This window comes from Gossypium raimondii, chromosome 6, assembly GCF_025698545.1.
Source record: "Gossypium raimondii isolate GPD5lz chromosome 6, ASM2569854v1, whole genome shotgun sequence".
NCBI lineage: Eukaryota > Viridiplantae > Streptophyta > Magnoliopsida > Malvales > Malvaceae > Gossypium > Gossypium raimondii.
In genome coordinates this window covers 3,990,620-4,004,718 of record NC_068570.1, presented here as the reverse complement: position 1 = coordinate 4,004,718, position 14,099 = coordinate 3,990,620, and the positions used below count along the sequence as shown (strand labels likewise).

The following is a 14,099-nucleotide window of genomic DNA, read 5'->3' as shown; positions in this document are numbered from 1 at the left end:
CTTAAAATCGAATGATTAGTTTATCCCAAAGTCAACTCAACCCACAAAATGACAAATGCATCAAAATGCTTATGAAGCAAAAAAATAAAAATAAAAATCGAATTAACTCAAACTTAATCCAAATTGGAACGCCTTCAATGTGGCATAGGAAAGATGCTGATGTGGCATGTTGCCTCCGGAAATTTTTTAAAAAAAATAATTAATAAAAATCGAAACATTTGAAGCATATCATAAATGAAAAAATCGAAACATTTAAAAAATTCAAATTAATTTTATTAATAATTTATATATTCGAATTCATTAATGCAAATTTTCAATTTGAACTTTTTTAAGTTCGAATATATATAAAAATTCTGAATAAAAATTAAAAATATTAAAATTTGATTTTTTTTCCAGTTTTTTTTATAATTTTTAATATTTTTTATAGTTGTTAAATTTTTATATTTTGAATTCATCTCAAACGAATTTGAACAAATGATTATCTAGATTTAAATAAACCTAGACAAAAGTATGTCTAGGTTCATTCAATAAGCAATTTTTATTAATTATTTTCATTTTTAAAAAATAGTTAATGTGGCATGTCGTGTGTCATCTCGTGGCTACCGTTAGCCACATCAGCGACTTTAATGGTCAAACTGGTCAACTAAGGCTTAGTTTGGATGGGCGGTGTGTTTAGCTCCGGTGAGGTTAAAAACAGCGGTGGCGGTGAGATTAGTTACTATAGCGGTGAGATTGGGTATTGTAGCAGTGAGATTAGAAATAGCAGTGAAGTATGTGTTTGGATTCAAACGTAGTTGTAACGGTGAGGTGAGAATAAAAAATGACTATTAAGGACATCATATTAGAATTGATATATAATAAAAAATTTTAAATTATTTTACTTTTTTAAAATTATTAAAATATGTGAATTTATTAATTTATTTAATAAAATATTAAAATATAAATTTATAATAAAATGTTTTTCCTTTAGCCATCAACGTTTTCTATTTTTTCCATCAAAGTTTTTTTTACTTTTCTTTATTCAATTTATTAATAAATGAAAAGGAGTAAAAAGGAATGACAATTGCGTTTGGAGTTTTGAATTTTCAATTGGCGAAATAGAGCGTGGAAATTTTGGGGTGTGGTGCGATGAACTCCTTCCACTGACCGAAAGTTGGCCATCCAAAGAGTTTCAAAGCGGCGCTACGTAAATCAATAGAAAACGCACTGAACTGATGCAAAATTTGGATCCAAAGGAGGCCTAAATCTAGTTGATTTTATTTTATTTTTGTCATTAAAGACCAAATAGAGTGTACTTTTTTAAGGGCTCAATTGATTTTTTTCATTTTTTATTAAGGGCCTTTTTGACCCTTAAACCTTATAATTATAATAATTAAAAAAAAAGTAAGAATCAGCGGCCTGACAAAAAAATAATAGTTACAAAGAAATCAATTTGATAGTATTATGTCACAAGTCGCAAATTAAAGCTTGTGACGAATGCACACATAACGTCCCATGAAGATTAACTAATTTAATGTGACTCATTTGATCCACTTGAACTGGCTTCATTCGTGTAATACATGGAAAACCTATCTACTTGGAGCCTTGGTTGCTCAGTAAAATACTTTTGTAAAACAAGAGTTACCATGGTGAATATTGTAAATCATAAGAGATAAGATTGTATAGAGTTTAAATCCCTTAGGACTCTCATCTTGTAGATAGACTTTAATCTTGACCTGAATTTTATTGAAATTTCATAAACCGAAATTAAAACTGAACTAAATGAAGCGAAATCGACTGAAGGATTGGATTACAAATATTAATGAGATGAATTGGATCAATATCCCTACTTTACTTTTTTGTATTGTATATAATGTATACAAAAAATAGAAATAAAAATATATATGTTGATATAATTTAAATTATATCGTTGGATCTGAAATAGCTTAGCTATAAATAGAGGTCTTTCATCTCATTTGTAATTATTCCATTTAGAGTTATTAACTATACTTTGAGAACATTTCCTCAAACACTTGGTGTTATTGTTTTCTTATGATTTTTCTATTTGATTCGATTTCCTTTGTCTTTGAGTTGTTTCCATTTTGTTTCGGTTCCTTAGAGAATTTTTTTTTTGTGAATTCTCATTTTTTGATAGTTAGGTTGACTTAGGCAAATTTGAAGTAAAAAAAAAAAAAACTTGAGCTAAATTTGATTAGCTCTTTAGTAAATAAGGGCTAGTTTACTATTGAGGTATTTGAAAAATTTGATAGTGTTTACCATTATTATTAAAAATAAATTTGAGAAAAAAAAGTTCAATTTAGACATATTATAATGTAAAAGATTTAATGAATAATAAAGAAATAATTTCATTAAAACACTTTTCTAAAGACAAAAGCTAAAAATCAGGTTTTAAATCGAGCTAAATCTCAATTTAAAATAAAAATTACTTTTTATTAATTTAAGTTTAATTATAAACAAAACCTTAATAGAAAGTGATGACATTACTACCGGGAGAAGTTGGCTTTGGGCTTTACGGTTTTTTATTAATGGATTTTAAAATTTAAAGTTATTTTATATTTTATTTTATTGGAATTAAGTAATTATTTTTAAAATTTGCACAGAATAATTAATAATTTTCATACATATTTAAAAATAATTGAAAAGCCTAAAATAGGACACTAAAATATATTAATATGCATAAAGAACGGTAAATGTGTTGGTACAATATCGACTATCTTAATTGAACCAATTGAATATTATTAGTTGAATTAAACAGGTCAAAAATTAAGTAAAAAAAAAGGTAAACTAAAATCTTAAAATAAATTGTAATTAAAGAAAACCTTGATGAATTGGCAATAAATGAGTTTAATATTGGGTTTAAGTCAATAAGTGCAAATAAATTACTTGTAGAATTCCATTATAATAAATGTTTTCCTCCTAGCTAAACAAAAAGAAATAATATTTACTAATTTTAATTATTTAATCCAAAGATGGCAAGAAATCCGAATGGTGTAGTGTGTTTACTAGAAAATATCTTCTAAATTAGTTCTTCTTCTTCCTAATTTCAACATCAACCAGATATAGATCTGTTTTGGAAGCTGCTCCATTCATTTCCAAATTCCAATACTTTCCTTACAAGAATAACATAACCAATCATTTTCTATCTTTTCATACTACATTTTATTTAAATTTCTCTTTTCATGTCTGCTTCACTACTCTCATTATTTCTCTATTTTTCATTTAATAATTTTTATAAATAAATTCCCTATTTTTATATTTTTTGATATATTTTGATAGCTGAAATATCCAATTAAAAAAACGGTTGTTTTTCTCCCAAACGACATTAAATTAAAAAAAAAAACTGAGTCGTAAGCTTAAACATCAAAATACAAATCATCCAAAATTCCTGCCGACATCCCTTTGTTGGTTTCAAATATTTTAGTTAATCCTTGGTTTTATGACATTTTGTTTTTGTCAGAAGGTTTTAAGACATTGACGTTTAATTTCAAAAACTATAAATATATTTATTATTGGTACATAATTAGAATATCTGTGACTGTGTGATATAATTTTAATAAAAACTAGTTTTTAATATTTATATTTTATATACTCTTTAATGATAGTTGTTGGAAAGTTGAAATATCACTTTTAAAAATAAAATATTTATACCATCTGAATTTTAATGTATAAAATTATTTAATAATTATATTTATATTCAAATCAAACAAAAATTGTTAAAATTTAAATCTAAATTTAAGTTTCCAAATTCTTCTTTTAAATATATTATTAAAACTTAAAGAAAAAAGAAAAAAAAAGGAAAGTTCCAGATCAGGGAGGGTCAGTGGCAGGACAGGCTTGTCATTTCTCTGTCAGATCCCGTTTTCCTTCCTTCATTCGCTTCACTCTTTCTAAGCTCTAAAAAACACACTCCTTTTGAATCTTTTTTTTGGTGGTGCAGAGAAGGATTCGAAGGCATTTCTCCATTGTTGTTTTATTCAATTACAAGCTACTTTTTTGTTTTGGTAGTTTTGAGAGTGGAATTAGGGAAAAAAATGGAGAAGAGCACTCCAGTGAGGAAACCACACACTTCCACTGCAGATCTACTCACTTGGTCCGAGACTCCTCAACCGGATTTCACCGCCTCCGCCGCACGCTCCACCCGCCCTCACCAGGTACTTTTTTTTTCCTTTCGAAAGAAGAAAAAAAAGATTTTGTTTGGATGGTGAGTTAGTGTACTTGATTGATTTATTTCGTTTATTAATGGTAGCCGTCGGATGGGATCAGAAAAGTGGTGTTTGGAGGTCAAGTGACCGATGAAGAATTTGAAAGCTTAAACAAACGGTGAGATCTACTTCCGCGTTCTTCCTCTCCTACAAATTCTTCATTTTCTTTGTTTTTTTTTTAAATTTCTTTGGTCATTTGTAAATTTTTTGCTCTACGTTCTGCATTTTGGAAAAAACAAAACGCTGTTACTATAGTTTTCTGTTTTTTTTTTAAAACAAATTGTTTCTACCATTTTCTCTCTCTTTATTATCTAAAATACTGTTTTGAAAAGAAAAAAGAAGGCCTCAAATCTACAAGGAATTTAAAACTTTCTAGTTTGATCTGTTCTATTATCTGTGATTGATTTCCTTATTAGATGTTATTTATCTGTCATTAATTAGCGATCCATTGGATCTCCGTTCTGCTCCAATTGTACCAACCGTTGAAGGAGATCTTAATTGTTCCAGCTGTAACTTTCTTTAACGTATCCAATCAATCCTGTTTTCCTGAGTTGGATTTCTAATGCTTTGTGAGGATTGATGATTTAATGTACATCTACAATCAGTTAAAACATTAAATATTCATTTCCACCGAAATGTCCGTTCATTTTTCTTTCAAGATTCGTTTGTTAGTTTCGAATTGTAAGCAGAAGTTCAGTAAGGCTGTTTTATTGCTGTTTTTCTAATTCACTCTGCTGCTGTCATCTGTTGCCATTTCCAGGAAACCTTGTTCTGGATATAAAATGAAGGAGATGACTGGTAGTGGTATTTTTGCAGCCGATGGAGAAAATGACGAATCAGAACCTGGTAGTGCAAATCCTACTCCAAACAACAAAACAGCAATACGAATGTACCAGGTTTCAATTTGTTCATTTTTTCAGTTATGTTCAGAACATAATAACATATTATATTCGTATCATGTTTAAAAAAGAAGTTTATGTTTGCCATTGTCAGCAATCTCTAGCTGGAATCAGTCACATCTCGTTTGCCGAGGAAGAGAGTATTACACCCAAAAAGCCAACTACTCTTCCTGAGGTGGCGAAGCAGCGTGAATTGAGTGGAACACTGCAAAGTGAGGAGGCGAAGTTGAAGAAGCAGCTCTCCGATGCCAAGTCAAAGGAGCTTGGTGGACATGACATCTTTGCACCCCCACCTGAAATTGTGCCGAGGCCAACAACCGTACGCGCTTTGGCTTTGAAGGACAATTTTGACATGGGAGAACCTGATACACATAAAGTAAGTACATGTTAAAACTCCGAACTTACTAAATTCTTCTCATTGCTTGAACAAATTGTTCCTTGTGCAACAAATGACACCTAAGGTAGCTAGGGATCGTATATCAGGCTTAGCAAGAAGTATGAATTACATTGTTGTGCTTCACTTTAGCTTAGGGATTGCAAATCATTGCTTCCTATATTCTTGCTGAATTGCGATCATTATGTACTTAAGTTTGCCTAATTAATTAAATTTGAATATCTAACTGTTTATGAACTTGGATGCTATGCTGCAGCCTGCTGGAGGTAGCATGCCAAGTGAGGAGACCGTGGTTAAGACAGCAAAGAAAATACATAACCAGAAATTCGCAGAGCTATCCGGAAACGACATATTTAAGGGTGATGTTCCTCCAGGTTCTGCTGAAAAACCACTCAGTGTAGCGAAACTGCGGGAGATGAGCGGTAGCAACATCTTTGCTGAAGGGAAGGTAGAGTCTCGAGTCAGTAGCGGACGCAAACCCCCTGGTGGGGAAAGCACCATTGCTTTGGTTTAACTTCATAGGTCTAACACCGTCTCCGATTACCGTGTTTTTCTGTTATCTTCAGTGGGGGTGTGTGATTATGGGTTCTGGGAATTATGTTTTAGGTTTAACATGTCAACTTGACCTAAGAACCTATATGCTAATTACTTGTTTCATAATTTTGTGCATTACCGTCCCGTTTCGTTGACGGTCTAGGGCTCTTTCAAGTCCAATTTTATTGCTTTACTGCTATATATGATTATTATCGCTATATGCTTTGTTTGAACCTCCTTTTCAAAGGAGTCCTTGTTTCAGTGGGCAAAAGTTATAGTATTTTTCAAATGTATGTATACATATTCATACATTCGTGTCGAAAAAAGAGGTGGCGAAAGGGGAATGGTGAGCAGAGTACGGACCTATAATAATGAATGCCCATATCATTGTCCGACAAAAAAAAAGCCGCGCGGTTTGGCGAATGGAATTTGGCATTTAAGGAGAGCATGATCTCTGCCACGCTTTTGTCATTATTTTCAATGGTGGTCACTGCAGACCACTGTTTACATGCTTTCGGGTAAAATCCACACCGTACGAATCAGTGGCACTGCCAGATAGATACAGCAATAATTTATTTATTTATTTATTTAGTAGATAAGGAAGCTAAATACATTTAGTCATAGCAGGAAGTTTATCTCACCCTTATCTATTTATTCATCTTTCTAAAATGGGTTTTTCAAAAAATTAAAGCAATTTAATTCTTATTAATTTCAAAATTAATTATAGTGTTGATTTTTCTTTTAATTTTACATATTTTGATTATTAATAACAAATTCTGTTAAAATATTGATATGTAAATATTGTGGTATATTGTGTAAACATTTTAGGATCAAATCTGTTAACTGATAAAAAAATTAATATTGTGATTAACAATCATTAGTGACTCTTTACGAAATTCAAAGGATCGAATTACTTTGATTTTTTTGAGATAAAATGTTTTTACCAAAATAATAAATAATTATAAGCTATATCATAATTTATTTATTTCAAAATAAAATTCAAAATTTTTAGTTTGTCTTTTTGACGAGATAGTTCAGGTAAATCCAGTCTGGTTGTTGAAAGATAAATCCTTTTGTTAATCTAATAATTCTTTTTTTTCTATTTTTTAAAAATAAATATAAATTTCAGATTTTTAATTTTAATTTTGACTTGGCAAATGTGAACAAGTACGGAAATAAATGAAGGTTGGTATCTATAAGATAGGAAAACTTGGTCATAGCTTTCAACACTGACATGGATTTGTTTATATATTTTAGGCAATAACAATGCTTAAAGTAATATTTATTGTTATTAAAAATAAAGTTTAGACTCTTATTTTCAGGTAGATTTTTTAAAATTTTTTACAGAAAAATATCAAAAAGTAAATTTTAAAAATAAATAAATGAATAAAAACAATTTGGTCAATTAATCAAAACAAAAATCAAGCAGGTTTCTTCGCCAAAGAAGTTAGGATATTTTTTTTATTTGTCTATTTAGATTCAGTTAGCTAAAAAAAAAATCTTAAATCATTTGAAAAAAACAATAAAAGAAAAAGCTTGTTTTTTTTGGAAAAAGATCCTCTCTTTTTTTTTCTCTGTAATTTTTTTTTTGGGTATTTCACAGTATAGTGCCGGCTCACCTCACTCCAATGGCGTGAGCTTAAAACGTCAATAATCCTTACCGTACACCATTATTTTTTTTGTAACCGTTTCTCGCATACAAAAAAAAAACCCATCATTTTTCTCTTTAAAAGAAACCCGAAAACCAAATCAACCAAAAAATCAATCTGAAAAGGAAACGTCTTTTTTGTTTTTTTGGGTGTTGGTGTTCTTCTCTTTTGTCAACTTTGTTTTACGTAAAAAAAAAACCAAAAAAAAATATTCTCATTTGGGTTTTTGCTTCTTAGTATCTGTAAAAATTTGGGTTCTTTTTTTTTTGTTTTTTTTTGAAGATGTATAAACTGGGTGAGAAGAAGGAGCAGAAGATGATGACAAGGGACATGAAGAGAAACAGTGAGCTGGAAACTTTATTTAGCAGTGAGATCTCTGAGGCTCCTCCTCCATTGCTCAATCTTCAACACCATTCAACAAAGGGTAGAGTTTCTCCTTCTCCTTCAAACTCTTTCACCAATGGGTTCCCTTCTTCACCCGAAGATACCCCACCATTTGAGGACCAACAACAACACCACCATCACCACCACCCCAAGTTTCATCACTGTGGACTCTGGTTGGATTCTAAACGGTTACCCGATTCCCATTACAGAAACAAGAACGTCAATGAAAATAAGTTGGTCGATGATGGTTTTGGTTTGTGTGAGAATCTGTATCAAATGCATATTAGAGATGATGAAAGGGATGGGGATACTTCTGGTCAAATGAGGAAATTTGAAAGGGACCCAGATGGTTTCGCCTTCAGTTTTGGTGATGTCTCGTCTTATCACGCTGAAAAATATGGTTCTTACGATGGTTTTAACAAAGGGTTTCAATCGTCTCCACAACAAGTTTCGATGTGTTTAGATGGTGGTGATGTCTTCAGGTCCACCTTTCTTGGGCTGCAAGGTACTGGATACGAAAAGGGTGATTCATTTGGGTCTTATAGTATTGGTTACAATCAGTCCAATGATTTGTCTTCAGTACCGAGTTGGCATGATAACCAAAGAAACTATCTTTTGGAGCAGAGAATGGAACAGGGTAGGGGATTGGATAATAGGGGGATGTTGCTGCAGGGTGCTTTTACCACTAGGCCCTACATCGGTAACCCTTTTGTTTGTTCCCAGCAATGTGGAATTGATGGTAATGGAGGAAGAGCTGCCATTGATTCATTGAGTTCTCCTGGGTTCTTGCACAGTAAGATTCCTCTTGAGGAGAATGTAATGGAGGATCATAGTGTTATCATTCAAGGAAGAGGTTTGAAATATGATATCGAGAACAAGGGCTTTGATTCGTTCAAATGTTGTAAGAAAAAGACTCTCAAGGAGTTTGGATTGCAAAACCTGCAAGAGAAAAACTCTAAACTTGATAAAAGACATGGAGAAAATGTAATACTGATGCCAAGTCCATATTCCTTAGTCGAGTTTCAAGGTTGTATATATTACATGGCTAAGGACCAGAAAGGTTGTCGCTTCCTACAAAGGATATTTGATGAAGGAAGCTGCTTGGATGTTCAAATTATATTCAACGAGGTTATTGAAAACATTGTTGAACTAATGATGGACCCCTTTGGAAACTACCTTGTCCAAAAGTTGCTAGATGTGTGTAACGAAGACCAAAGGCTGCAGATTATTCTCACTGTGACCAAAGAAACCGGACAGCTAGTGAGGATTTCCTTGAACACATATGGGTATTTGCTTCATTTATCATTCATTTTCTTTTCTTTTTAATGATATTGTTTGTCAATATACATATATATGTTGCTAAGGGGATTCACCGTGCTATATTTCAGTACACGTGTGGTACAGAAGTTGATTGAGACTCTCAAATCCAGACAACAGATTTCTCTTATCAAATCTGCTCTTAAACCTGGAATTCTTGATCTCATCAAGGATCTTAATGGGAATCATGTGTTGCAGCGCTGCTTGCAATGTCTTAACAATGAAGATAATAAGGTATAAAGATGAGGGGTAAATTAACTTTTGAGGTTTAATATTTGTTCTCGTAAATTATCCCAATCATGCACATTTCTAAGTTCTTTTTGTTTTGGGCTAATTGTTACTTAGAACCATATTTTATCTCTAAAATGAATCACTTTTCATGTGTGGTTCACTACTATTTGTTTAATATGTTGTGAAGGTCATGTTATGATACCATCATGAGTTTTCTGTTTGACGATGACTTATATTTTAAGTCTCAAAATGCACATTTTACATTGTTTAGCAACAGTTTTTGCAACATGAATCTTTTGCATTGTATTAAATGATTTTACTCATCCAACTTTCTTTGCTTCAGTAGCATGTTGTAGGTTCATTAATTAATAAATCAACAGGAACTGTATTAAAGAATCTGGCCTTCAACTACAGTCTCATTTCATCATGCCAACCTACTGCATGATCTATCTCTAGTTAATTATTTGAACATATGTCTTGTTCACATGTATTTCATCTTGACAAAGGGTACTCAATTCTTCTAAAGAAAATTGTATGGCTATTTTAGGGGTCTTTATTCTATGGCCTATTACCTATGCACTTAATTTTGTCTCTGATGCCATTTGGAGGCACACCTTGGTTTGATTCAATACAAAGTTTGAAGGTTAGAGATCACAACGATGTTCTGTTTGAACATGTAGCTCATCTTCGTCGGTTCAGGGTATTCTTTGTATGTATACTCTTAGTATATTTTAACTCATTGTTTTTAGGAGTGTGTTGTAAACAGGCAAAAGGCTTTCTTCTACAGGCTTAATTATGGCTATTTGGTTATTTGCATATTGCCGATGCATGACAGTCAACTGTCATGTGTCCAAGGAGCCTGTTAGAAGGAATCTGTTCCATCTTTTCGAATATTTATTAATGCGAATATTCTTTCCATGGGATGAACCAACATGTTACAGGTTATAATAGCAAGTGAGATAATATTAAATAAAACACTTGAAGAGTTCTTAGTCCATTGGAAGAAACTCTTGTACCTCGCAACTTCTTATGATTGATCAAGCACTCCTGTGTTGAGTTGTAAACTTACAGAATTTTGTCCAAATTCGTCATGAAGTATGCTTCTTTTCATACCGTAGTTGGCAGGCTTGGTGCATTTCTGTTTTAAGAATTCTATCTCTACTTTGATTTTATGCATTTTCGTATGACCTAACATCTTATATTTTTACTAAATTTTGATTCTTAAACTTTTTTGGTTGATGCAGATTATTTTTGATGCTGCTGCAAAATTTTGCGTAGATATCGCCACTCATCGCCATGGCTGCTGTGTGTTGCAACGTTGCATTGCTCATTCCAATGGACCACATCGAGATAAGCTAATCACTCAAATATCCAGAAATGGACTTCTTCTTGCTCAGGATCCTTTCGGGTAATAAGTGAAGCTCTGATTGTTTATTTCTTTGCTTCCTAGTTTTCTGACAAATTAGGTTTCCATTGCTGGTTCTGACTACTTTAGAAATTTACTTGAATCAAGTTGAGTAAACTTGGATCCAGCTTAATGAAAAAATCAACCCACTTACATATTTATGTGATTAGCATGCTAACGAATTGTATCATCATGTAAAAATTCATGATAGGATAACAATCTTGCTTCATAGAACAGGGTGATGACTGGCATCTTTCATTAGAGTTGAATGGATGCATCCTTAGGGATTGTCTACGGCCAATAGATCAGGTTTTTGAGAGTCATTAATCCATTTAATAAACATAGCCATTTCTCTTTTGGTATTTAATTCTTAAGCCACTTCTGTTCCTTCTACCATATGTCAAATGAGTATGGTGTGTACTCATTGGTATTGAGAATACATGACAAGCTAACATCTTGAGCTCAATGTGGTGCCAGACGAGCTTTCATGTCTCAAAAACCTGCCGGTAAGTACATAAGATTTGCATCGCATCACATTTATCTAATATTGATGGGTATTTTACATCTAGAATGCTAACATGCTTATTAGTTATAATTAGTTGGCTGTGAATCGAAATGCTGTCTGTGCTTTCTGGTTCAGCTTTTGTGTCATTAGCTGCAATATATGTGTTGAATTTTTTATTTTCTACAATTAGATTCTTCATAGCTTTAATTGTCTTTCTTGTTGGCATATCAGAGTACCTAAAAGGGAAAAAAAAAGGCCCTCTAACAACTCTCCTACATTAGAAATAGACTCATCCTTAGAACCATATATAATCATGAATGACAAGGATTTCATCAAGAAAATGGCGCTCTCTCTCTCATTTGTAGTCTTCTTTTGTTGTCTGGAACAGGAACTATGTTGTTCAGTACATTATAGAGCTGAAGGTCAACTCTGGCAACTTACTATCTCAGTTCAAAGGGCACTATGTTCATCTCTCAATGCAGAAATTTAGCAGCCATGTGGTTGAAAAATGCCTCAAGCATTTTGCAGAGAGTAGGTCTCAGATCATCCGTGAGTTAACCTCTGTTGTTCACTTTGAACAATTATTGCAAGACCCATTTGCCAACTATGTAATTCAGTCTGCTTTAGTAGTAACCAAGGTAAGGGAACAACTTGTCGTTTCTTCTGCCATTTTTTATGCTTTGATTCATAACTAGTTCAAATCCACATGAAACCTGCCATAGGAATTCTCTTCATCACATAATCAATTTTGTCTTGAGTAGGGTCCTCTACATGCTTCTCTAGTAGATGCGGTTCGACCACACACGATCCTTCGTACCAGCCCGTATTGCAAGAGAATTTTCTCAAGGAACCTCCTAAAGAAGTGATCGAAGTCACTTTGCCAAAGTGTTGTTGTTCGTCCAAAGTTTGCTAGCTTGTTCAGTACAAAATAAGTAAATGTCCTGGGATTACTAGATAGAGAATGTAAGATGAAGCTACTGGTGCTGAAGTCTTTGATGAAAAGACTTACAGCCTCAGATCAGCGGATCATCTGCTTTGGAAAGAGTCCTAAGGATGTAGAAGAAAATTTTTGCTTCTAGTTGTTTATTATGTAGTTGCAACTTGTATTATTCTGTTGTCTTGTTGTTGTCTTGTCGAGCCAAACTTTGGATGTATGATATTTTTATCACGTTCAAGGACTTCAATTTCTGCTTAGGAATGTTGCAAATCTTATGCCCCAATTTCCCTTTTTCTCATTTGGAATTTGGAAAATAATTGAACATCATGTCAAGTTCTTCAGAAAAATAAGTGAACTTTGCTAAAAACAGAAGTTAATTGTCTAAACCATAATTAAAATAGAGGGCTTAAAAGTATGAAAATATAAGGGGTCAGGTAACACCTTTTTATTCCATGGAATAGAACGTATGATGAACTGTTACAGACAGATCTCAAACAACTCCTATTGCACTACAAGTTCTCAAGGAAAAGGTAATTAAGGGTATAAAAATGCTAATCCATTAACCCGTTATAACCACACAAAAGCTAAACAAACAACATTAGAGCAAATACCAAACGTTTCTAAGGTGGTATCTTAGATGAAGATCAAAGAGTCGTAGATGGGACAAGATGTGGTCGAACAACAGCTGAGAAATAGTGTGCATGGTTGGCCGAGATTTTGAATTGATATTTAAACATGAAACAGCCAACTTCAGGATTAATACGAGTTTGTTCACAACTTCCGGCAGTGGAGGTGCAAGCCTTTGATCCAACACATTGTTTAGTGGAATGCTTTCAGCAGTTAAAATTGATAGATTAGAGAGAAATTCACCCGGATATGCCCCAACTATCAATTCCAATGCCAGCACACCAAAACAAAACACATCACATTTTTCAGAAACTTGCATGGTGTAGGAAAGCTCTGCAAAGAAAAAGAAATAATAGTTGATAACAAATATTATCCTCTATGCTATGTCATCTATGGAAGTAAAATGAAAAATCACCTGGTGCAATGTATCCGTATGTTCCAGCAATATTACTCCAATTGGATGAGTCTGGATTGAGAAGCTTAGCAGTGCCAGAGTCTGCAAGGTGAGCCTCATACTCCAAATCAAGCAAAATGTTGTTGCTTGTTATATCTCGATGAACAATGGGCGGTGAACAGTCATGGTGCAAATAGGAGAGGGCATTAGCAACACCTTTGACAATATTCACCCCCTTGTTCCAGTCCAATTTCTTAGATTCTTCATCATTGCAGAGAACAGAAGCCAAGCTACCCCTTTCAAGGTACTTGTATACTAAGAAGGAATGACCTGCAGAGGAACAAAAACCGTAGAACTTCACGATATTTCTGTGTCTTGTTTCTACTAATGCCCTTACCTTATTTAGGAACTGTCTCTGATCTGCCATTTCACCAGTATGCAACGGATGGAATTTCTTCACAGCTACAACATCTCCTGATGACAGCTCTGCTTTGTATACGTTTCCATATCCTGCCTTTCCAATGCAATATTGAGCATCAAAATCTTTGGTGGCTCTAATGATCTCTTTATACAATATTCTTCCGTTAAAGGGAGTTACAGTGAAAAATATTTCATCAGTTG

The 14,099-nt window shown here is 33.0% G+C and overlaps 3 protein-coding genes across 3 annotated transcripts in view; 2 read left to right on the top strand and 1 right to left on the bottom strand.

Moving 5' to 3' along the window:
- Positions 1 to 3,791: 3,791 nt before the first annotated feature.
- Positions 3,792 to 6,247, top strand: LOC105773893 (uncharacterized). Its single transcript, XM_012596088.2, has 5 exons — positions 3,792 to 4,151; positions 4,247 to 4,320; positions 4,963 to 5,098; positions 5,196 to 5,477; positions 5,752 to 6,247. Exons 1-5 carry the CDS (start codon positions 4,032 to 4,034, stop codon positions 6,007 to 6,009), a joined length of 870 nt encoding a protein of 289 aa, XP_012451542.1. The 5' UTR covers positions 3,792 to 4,031; the 3' UTR covers positions 6,010 to 6,247.
- Positions 6,248 to 7,960: 1,713 nt separating this feature from the next.
- On the top strand, positions 7,961 to 12,646 carry LOC105774677 (putative pumilio homolog 7, chloroplastic). The gene is made up of 5 exons (XM_012597237.2): positions 7,961 to 9,348; positions 9,451 to 9,613; positions 10,855 to 11,018; positions 11,909 to 12,158; positions 12,282 to 12,646. The coding sequence occupies exons 1-5, from the start codon at positions 7,961 to 7,963 to the stop codon at positions 12,384 to 12,386; spliced, it is 2,070 nt and encodes a 689-aa protein (XP_012452691.1). The 3' UTR covers positions 12,387 to 12,646.
- Positions 12,647 to 12,894: 248 nt separating this feature from the next.
- The window catches only part of LOC105771670 (MDIS1-interacting receptor like kinase 2), a 61,084-nt gene continuing 59,879 nt past the window's right edge, over positions 12,895 to 14,099 (bottom strand). Inside the window, exons 2-3 of the mRNA XM_052632485.1 lie at positions 13,500 to 13,875; positions 12,895 to 13,417 (exon numbers count right to left, since the gene is read on the bottom strand). Coding sequence (XP_052488445.1) covers positions 13,056 to 13,417; positions 13,500 to 13,875 — 738 coding nt within the window. The 3' untranslated portion in view covers positions 12,895 to 13,055. The remainder of the gene's footprint in view (positions 13,418 to 13,499; positions 13,876 to 14,099) is intronic.